General features: G+C 34.3%; 1 protein-coding gene across 1 annotated transcript in view; it reads left to right on the top strand.

Moving 5' to 3' along the window:
- The first annotated feature begins 1,147 nt into the window (after window positions 1–1,147).
- LOC139310101 (gamma-aminobutyric acid receptor subunit alpha-1) overlaps window positions 1,148–9,855 on the top strand; it is a 45,371-nt gene continuing 36,663 nt past the window's right edge. The window contains exons 1-2 of the mRNA XM_070934259.1: window positions 1,148–1,223; window positions 5,479–5,591. Coding sequence (XP_070790360.1) covers window positions 1,156–1,223; window positions 5,479–5,591 — 181 coding nt within the window. The 5' untranslated portion in view covers window positions 1,148–1,155. The remainder of the gene's footprint in view (window positions 1,224–5,478; window positions 5,592–9,855) is intronic.

Here is a 9,855-nt window from a genome sequence, read left to right as displayed (position 1 = left end):
TCTGTTTCTCTCTTAAACTGTAGTCAGCTTCAGGGCTGTCAGGAGGTTTGGGAGGAGGAGGGAGGAGGAGGAAGGACATATCTGGTAGAAACAGTGCAACCGAAGTGGATTTCAGCAGTAAGTATGGAGCAAGGAGCAAGCAGCTAAGCCTGGGTATAAACACGAGAATTACAATGGTCAGGCTGCCTTGCAAATTACCAGTTAAGTTTGCAAGGGGTGGTGGTGGGAAATATAGGGCAGGTTTGCTTTTAGAAAACATCTTTTAACTGAAAGTGGACTGGACTCAGTCATTAAGTGAAAAGGTGCCATATGGAATATTTTGCAACAGGATATTCTAAAAAGGAAGAGAGGGAGGAAGGAAGGAAGGAAGGAAGGAAGGAAGGAAGGAAGGAAGGAAGGAAGGAAGGAAGGAAGGAAAGGTTTGAAGGCAATGTGAATGCAATAATCTTCATCATTATTTCATATTTATTTCATATGCTTTGGGGATTAATGAAAATAATACTAGTCAAGGAAAGCACTAAAATTCTGTATCTTATACTCCTGTTCAGCTTTTTAAATGCATGCTGTTGTTCAACTAGCTTGCTAAATGGGTATATTGTTGGGTCTCTCTCCAGAAGAAAGTTCTGTCTTTTTCAGGACCTTCTACAGCTTTCAAGGGCTTTAGGAGAAGACCTTTCCTCTTCCCCCCCCCCCCCCCGATATAATCAAGCGGTGGGATCTGACTCATTAAAGCTAAAATAGGTTCTAAATTCTGTGTTATTGTAAAATAGATATACAAATTGTGAACTTAACAGTAATCCTTTTTTAGGGATGAAATGTATACATACATACATACATACATACATACATACATACATACATACATATATAGACATTTGGATTCCAATGCTCTTGAAAAAGAAAATAAAATGATTTAACCTTTGTCTATGAAACTAACTCAGGGATGACCCCACTTTCAAGAAAATGAAACACAAAGGTATACCTGGAAGGGACCTTTCCCTTTGAAAGTCATACCATTGTGAGATTGCTCCTTGCTTTTAAGGAAAACCATCACAAGTTCTTTTAAACCTGTTGTATTTTCCAATCATTTGTCAAAGGAAAGAATGCTTACTTCTGGTTTTCTATTGTTTTCAGCTTCCATAATCTACTAGCAAAATGATGTATCTCCTTTATGACCGCTTTTGGGCCTGGGTTCTTCTTATGAGCACCTTACCTGGAAAAAGGTGGGAAAAGAGTTTTGCTTTAAAAAGAAATATTTTGGGTTGTTTTTTTTTATCATTGCTTAAAAGCAAGGGTGGAAAAAGGTTTGATTCATACATACTGTTTTTTGGAGTGGGGAGGTTGATTCTGCTTGAATCCCACCTGAGCCAAAACATGAGGAAATTAAAATAAAACTAAAGTGTGATTGCAAAACATCTTAGTGGAATTGTGGTTGAGAAAGAGTTTAGCCAGGACTATTGAATCCAAATGATGAAGAGATTAATGCCTTCAATGGGGAATAGTCCTCTTTGCAGATAAAGTTTGCCAGCAGTTATGCTGCATATAGCATTTTACATAGGAATGTTTCTGCTCCTATGATCTTGTGCTTTCACTGAAGGAATGAGACCAGGCTGCCAGACTTTAAGATTGGCTTTTCTTCATGAAAGTAGACGTCAGTAAAGATATTGGGTTGAATATAATAATAATAATAATAATAATAATAATAATAATAATAATAATAATAATAATCTGGTTATTATATGTATGAATTGAACATTTCATATCAGCAGACAGTTTGCAAGATTAGGATGCAATCTACAAGCAGTAACTTCATTGGGAAGACTGTCACTAACATTAGTTGAATGAAATCCACTTCACCTTCCTGAACCTTCCCTGAATGGTAAATGGAAAGCCTTCTTATGCTGAAATCTATCTATATAGACTGCATTTCTGTTAGCAATGGAACTACTGAATGGAAAATACATATTTTCCTTTAAATTGCAAATACCAATATTGGTGCACTGGTAATATCCGTTGTTCAGGAGAGTAATTTAAGTTAACCTTATTTCAAATAATATACATTTGGAAAAAGAATCTGAGTGTCAGTTTTACCATGTAATTCAATTTTACCATGTTTTCTAAAAGAATAGAACATAAAAGGATACAATCCTTTATATAGCAGTTCAGTGATGAAAGATGAAAAAGCTGATCTCCTGAAGAGAAGAGAGAACAGAAGGGCTTCTGTTTCTTTTCTCAGTTTTTCCATACCACGTGCTGGCTTGCATGTTTCACCAGAACTATGATTTGCACCAGAAAATCAAGAAGCATTTCTCTGATTTTGAAAAATTGTATGAGGTGTTACTATTATAATGACCTGTAGATGGAGTCAGTGTACAGTGTTTTATTATACTTTTTTTTTTACTGTGAAACACAAACATGTTAAATGACATTTTTCTTCAAGTTGCTTAAACTCTACATTAAAAAACAATCACTTTTTAGATAACACATTTGCCTGATCTTGACTTCTAACCACTAACAAATCAATAATACAAAGGGAAAAAATTACAAGGATTGAATGACCACCAGTTTTGTTCAATGTATCTAAGAGATCCTTCCTTCCTTCCTTCCTTCCTTCCTTCCTTCCTTCCTTCCTTCCTTCCTTCCTTCCTTCCTTCCTTCCTTCCTTCCTTCCTTCTACAAAGCTAAGTAAAAGTGAAAAACCTGAGCAGTATTTCATATTGTATTATTTTTTGGATCAGGCTATTAATGTTAAAGTACTAAATACTAGCAAAACATGTGAATGCCCACATGAACACAGAAATATCGGAACATGAGCACTTTTTATTGTAAAATAAATGGATATATGAATATACTTGCATTTTTTTTTTTAGAAACTAATAGTAGCAGCTTTATTTATCTGGAACTTGATATTTATGATACATTTAAAATCCCATTCCTAACTTAATCACATCTCTAGTTTATTACTGGTATATCAGATTCACACTTGTCTTTTCAACATGCATATTTATCTGTAAAAAAATAGGCTTGCCCATGGAATTCAATGTTGTTGAAGGCCTTCACTGTTCATTGGAAATTCCAATTGGTTTTATTGAAATATTCAAGCTTTAAAATGAAATGTGTGGCTTTTGGAGTGGTATCCATGGTTAAACCCATCTTAAAATTCAATTTGACCTCCAAAAATCAGGCTGATTTTCAACAAATTGTGTTGGTATTGAAAATAATGGTAGCCTCAGAAGACAATCCAACTTGCTTTTAGATAGTGCAAAAGTATACTAAAATTTGATGCATAGACAAATGATTCCACCTCATGCATTAAAAAAAAGAGTGGGATTTCATTACATTTCGGTGAGAGTTTGTCTTCACTTTATTTGAATGAATCTCTGAGTGAAAATACAAGGGGATATTTTGTTTTACCAAATGGTTGTACAGTTGATAATAATAATAATCTGATTTTAATACAGAGTTTGGAATTGCCAAAGAACCTCAAACTGGGATGACGCTCTAATATGCAAGTTTATATTAAGGCCATTTTGAACCTTTAAAACTAATTTTTAATGTCTGTAATTTTATCCTCTTTTTGTTTTGTCTTTTTTAAAATCGGTCTCTTGGAATTTTTTTCGCTTAGGAAAAGAAAAAATAAATAAATACAGGGAATTGCAAGCTTGGTACCTTCTGCCAGTCTTAGCTATTAATGACACACTCATAGTTAGTTTTCTGAAGTGAAAATAACTTTCAAATGCTACCCACCCACCCGCCCACTAAAAAGACATAGTTGATAGATGATGCAATATGGAAGTGGGATTCCATCTTGAATGTATGAAAGCACTCATTTTTTTTAACCAAATAGTATAAGATAACTCATTGTGGTTCTCAATTTAAATTTAAAATAAATATAAAAGGTTATCTACTATCAAAAGAAGAAATATCCACTGGATTACCAATTTACACTTTGAACAGAAATGTAAGACATGGTCCCCTAGAGATGAAGTATTATTAATAAACAATCAATTAAATGTTATTGCTAATGATAGATAGACACCATTAGGCTAAAGGCATGTAAATTATTATAAAAATATGAACCAAATTTGCTTTTCTAATCTGGGATTTCACATTGTTCAAATTTATAGCGTATACAGTACACCCATGCACTGTATGCATATATATTATAAAACAATTCTATTCTCTATTATGATTACTGGTTAGGAACAGCTCACAGACTTCACAGAGTGAAGTTTAATTTTTAAGGTTACACAATTCATTGCTTAAAAGACATATTTCCTAGATTAACATTCGTGAAGCTCCATAGTTTGGAAGATATTTTTTTTCGCTAAACTATGTTTGTTAATCACATCACATCGGATATCCAAGGAAGGCTGATTCAGTAATAATGTATGTGACAAAATGATGAAGAAGGAAGCAGCTGGAGGTTCAAGGGCTATGTCCTGCTGAGTTTACACTGGCAAACATCATATTTTACAAATGGGATCTTCCCTGGTTAAAGGGCAGAGGAAGGACTCCAGGATTTGGCTCTGAGATAACTATGATAGATAATTAGGAGAAAACAGTGTAATTTACTGTAGAAAAGAAAATACAGGACAGTCTTAATAACAAGAACAATACAGATCTGAAGATGAGACCAAAATTTGGCTCGTGGCTATTACAAATTCATGGAAATTATTTGCTACAGGTATTTAAATGTTTTGCTACATACAGGCATGGGCCTACATATAGACATATGCAGTATATACTTTCAGGAATGTTAACTGCCAAATAATAGCACTATGGGAAAAGGAACAAGGATACAGATCCCTGGGCTATTGTTATAAAATCTGGGAAGAATGAGGAAAATATCCATGTTACTCAAAAATGGAATTTCCAATTCACCAGGAAACAAATTCGCTTTGCTTTCCTAAATCAATTCAAATATCAAAAAAGTCCAAAATAGTTAGATTAAAAAGAAAATGCATTGGACTAAACATAATAAAATCATTGCATTTTTTTTCCACAATAGGGATTGTAGACTTTACCAGTATATAAAAAAGGCTGATTATATGGAGCTATCTGTGCTCATAACGTTCAATGTATTTTTCTTGTAGGCAAGGATACTAAATTATTTTAGAATTGGGTAGGTAATGGGAAGATATTTTGTTATACTTGCAAAGCAGTCATTTATAAATCAGAAATACATAAAAGAGGGGCTGAACAATAAAACCCCCAGTGTAATTTATGTAGGTTTGACGTAAGGTTTTTAAAGAATATGAATACTTGAAAAGTGAAAGGAGAAGGAATTGTATAATACTCCCATAATCCAGGTCGATGGAAGAGCTTCCGAATCTACTGATCAGTAGAAGAATGATCGAGTAAGTTTCAGAAATATCATTGGACAAGTTTGTTGGTGGATTAATGACTTAAATTAATAGCATTAGTATCTTTATTTTAGGCATTAATCAGTATATAACATGGTGGCTTTGTTTTCAGCTACGGACAAACTTCCTTACAAGATGAAATTAAAGACAACACAACTATATTCACCCGAATTCTGGATCGCTTACTTGATGGTTATGATAACCGTCTAAGACCAGGATTGGGAGGTATGTATTGTTGCAATTTTTGAAAAATCTGCAAGAACAATGTTGTTTAACATGCTTTTAATGCATTTTAAGCCATTTTGTTTTATAGACTTATAAAATGGTAAAATTATTAAATTACTAAATGATGAAGATGGTTAAAGACACTGAGTGTGTTATCTGGAATGCCCAGTTTGAGACCTGAGCGCATGTGACAAGATGAGCTCCCATTACCTGCCCCAGCTCCTGCCCATCTAGCAGTTTGAAAGCATGAAAATGAGAGTAGATAAATAGGTGTCACTTAGGTGGGAAGGTAATAGCATTCTGGGTGCCTTGGTGTATAGTCATGCTGGCCACATGACCACAGAAGTGTCTTCAAACAGCACTACCTCCCTCAGTTAAGAAACAGAGATGAGCACTGCCCCTTAGAGTCAGACACAAATGGACAGGGGAAACATTTTACCTTTACCTTGAAAACATACCCGATTCTTTGATGCAAAGCTGAAGAAAGGGGTTTTCTAGGACCCCTTCTAATTCTGAATTGAAACATATTGGTTTTTCATTATTATTGCATTGAATCTGAAAATAATGTTTCAATCAAAACAAAACAAAACCAAAAAAGAAAGAAAATTGGGAGATCCATTACTTACATTCCATGGCACCAATCAAGTATTTCCCATTAAACTTGATTAAAAAAAAGAAGACATTTTCATATTAAAGTGTCTGACTGGCTGCTAGTCCTCCGGACAGATTGGTTTAAGCAGTATCAGTTCAATTCAAATGAATCTGAGGTAAAAAGCTCAAAAAGAAATAAAATAAGAATTTATTCAGTTCTGATTCTTACTAACAGTTCTTCAGTTTGTATGTGAAGTAGAATGCACTTACTCTCAAATATGTACTTTTTGGTATTGCCCAATTTAGTCCACAATTTTTTAAGCATTCTTAAAAATATGTATATTATGGAAGGGTATGATGCTTCGAAAGTTCTGTATGTACACATTCCTGAACATAAAGAGAAAGTAAAACTGTAATTTAGATCATGCATAAAAAATTGTATAGACATGCAATTAATGACAGTTAATGTCCCATATGGTTCTAGACATTACTATTAACATTTAATTTACATTTTCTATTGGAATTCTCCAGTACCCTCTAATATTTAGGGGTAGATTTTATTTTATTTTCCTGTTTTTAGCATGTGTGTGTTTAGGGTCAAGGATGGGATGGAAGCATGAGATTTTTGGTGGGCATGGCTGGAATAGTCAAGATTGTTACACTAAATATAATATATAATATAATTATAGTGCTGTTTGCAGTTTTGATTGTTCATTTATACAGCAACCAGAAATATGAATTTCAGCTGAAACTAATATTTCATGATCTCATTGACTTTCAAGGGAACAAGAAATCTAAGACTAGGAAAGCCCTATATGTGAAAATGGAGGAAATGGAGTACATAACTGAGATGTCTATCTGCTTCAGGAATTATAATTCTTGGGAAAAAATAGATTGCATCCAAAGGTCCTATAAGCATTGTCTATCCTGAAAAGTTTCTTTAAAAAAAAAAAGAATAATTGAAAATTCAGGAACAAAGTAGGAGGTGAAGGGCAACATCATAGTGCGAGATTTGAGGGCAAGCTTTTTCCTCTTCTTCCAATAAGAACTTTTACTAGATGATGGCCACTTACATAAACTAAAGAAACTGTTCTGTTCATACAGGAATAGTCTGGATGCAAACTGTATCTGTTTAAGGTATTGTTCATTAGTTTCTGCAACTGCTGTGCCAAGAGCAAAAAAAGTAATTTGTTTGTTTGTATAGCCCTCACTTCAGAGGCGCAGTATGGTCTGCCTAAATCCTGAAGCATCCACTAAGAATAAAAATAGTAAACAATGCTTTCAACTCTCACCTATGCATCCTTCATAGAAATTTAAAGATTTGACCAACTGCCGCATTTAATTGTAACCAAAAATCATTAAAGAGTTCTGTAGTTAACTAAATATTCAGTGCCTTTTTCACTTTCTGCAATCTATTTAGAATAAGTTATTTGATCATATTGTGTTTGGTTTAGTTAAGCAGTGTTGATCATTCATTCCACTGATGGGTGCTCTAGAAGGTAATGAATCTCTTGTATTTTGAATATACTTTTGAAAGTAAAATGTAAGATTACCAACAATTATTTCATTGACTTAAAGTAACAATATTTCTTCTGCCAATTTTCTTCTGAAATAACAATATTTCTATGGGATTAGTTCAAAAATAAATATTTCTCAGTTCCTAATTAATACAATGGTAGCTGCTACATGAGTCATTGAGAAAGGGCTACCGTGTTTTCCCGAAAATAAGACCGTCATGTATTTTGAACTCCAAAATAAGTGCTTGGCCTTATTTTCGGGAAGGTGTTATTATTTTGAGGTGCGTGGAGCAAGATGGGGTTCCTCTTGCCGTTTTACCTGATTTCCAGCTCTGCATTTAAATATTTTTGGGGATGTCTTATTTTTGGGGAAACAGGGTAATAGTATCATTTAGCGCAGTATAGAAATAAATGCAAATGCATCTCATTTAATAAGAGTAAAGAAATTTATGTAAATGTTGGGTCTCAGATTTCAGGATGGACATTTGATGCCATATGATTAAAAAGTTTCAGGGCTATTAAAGCTAAGATTTGGATAGCTCTGATGTAGGACTGAAAATCAAAGGGCCCAGATAGATATTGGTTCATGACTATACCTTGTGGACAACTGAATAAGCCCAAGGGCATCCTATTATAGCTGAGATGGTTTGGAATTCTTTGTACATTCTGGCTTCCATGCCTAAGATTTATTTCCTGTACATGGCTGAGATCAGAGTATCTAATTATAGTACAAATATTTGGTTCCTTATTCAAGGTTATCAGACATTAATTAGCACCCATTTATAACCCTTGCATCAGTACCTCCACCAATGGTGGCCATTTGTAGAAGTTTTGCTCACCTGGCATTTATATAAAATCTCTTTTTGCTACAGAAAGTCTATAAAAGATAAAATAGATGAGGAATCAAAGCAGAACCGCATAGACTGAAAAGAATAGGTGGCATGTAGGACATTTTCAGTCTCTTTGAATACACCATTGGTGCTTTACTGATGCTGCAAATTTATAAGAGCCTTAGAGGTACATTGTACATGTGTGATGATATGCTAAAGCAGTTTGATTTAGGCAGGAACCCCCTGTAGTTTTATTTTATTGTGTTTTCAAAATAATTCCTTATTATCCTTAGGATTTGAAAAAAAAAGTAATAATTTCAAATGAGAATACAGTAAGATAAGGGCACTTTCAATGTATATTTCTTTAATTATACCATCACTGCAGGTTACTTTTTTAATTTGATTTATATGCCACCCTTCTCCGAAGACTCAGGGCGGCTTACAATGTGCTCAGCAAACTTCTAATCAAACATGTAGCAACCTGAGAATAATCCATAGGAGGGGTGATATTTTCAGTTTTCCAGATGATCCTGACCACCAAAGCATAAACAAACAAAATATATACCTTTTAATTATGATCGCTGTATAACTAGGAATAAATGGCTCCTAGCAAGCCCACCTCCCTAACATAATAAAGAATAAGAGAATATATGTGTTTAGATCAAGTGTAGATTAGACCTTGATGGTAAACACTGATTGATCACATATACAGTACAGAAAGCCAAACAATTTCACAGACCTCAATTTAGAATTGTTTCAGAGAAAGCAGATATTTGAAAGAGCTGAGATTGGATCAAGTCATAGCTGAATAGCTATGTCTATGAGGGCAAGATTTGGCCTTTCCAAATCTGGCAAAAGATTCTGGCCAAGTTTCTGATGTCTTTAGCAGCTTTCTTAAATCAGTCACTGCATTGCAACTTTTTCTAAGAAGTTCTAAGAGATAAACAATTCCATCTCTTTTGGATCGATTGAGCTGTTTGAAATTGTGACATAAACGGCATCACTTCACAACTTTTGAAAAAGAGGCTTCACAAAGCATCTTAGCATGGGTGAAGCAGCCTCAAAACACTATCTTCTTTAAAGCACCCCTCCTCAGTGCTTTTAAAGCTGTTTCTGGCTGTCTGTACCTATGTGTGCATGTACCCTATGTAGAGTTTTTGGTTTCAATGATTATCTAAATGGAAGTGTTACCTTCCTGGATAGCATGAGAAACATAGCATGATATGTTGACTCTGTAAACCACTTACAGGGGGCTCTAAAGCACTATGAAGCAGTGTATGAGTCCAAGTGCTATGGCTATTGCTATGATCCATTTACTTTGTGGAA

The sequence above is a fragment of the Pituophis catenifer genome, unplaced genomic scaffold, assembly GCF_029215685.1.
Source record: "Pituophis catenifer annectens isolate HBS135680 unplaced genomic scaffold, rPitCat1.0.hap2 SCAF_2, whole genome shotgun sequence".
Lineage (NCBI taxonomy): Eukaryota > Metazoa > Chordata > Lepidosauria > Squamata > Colubridae > Pituophis > Pituophis catenifer.
The sequence above is the reverse complement of the archived record's forward strand: the minus strand, read 5'-3'. Positions and strand labels throughout refer to the sequence as shown.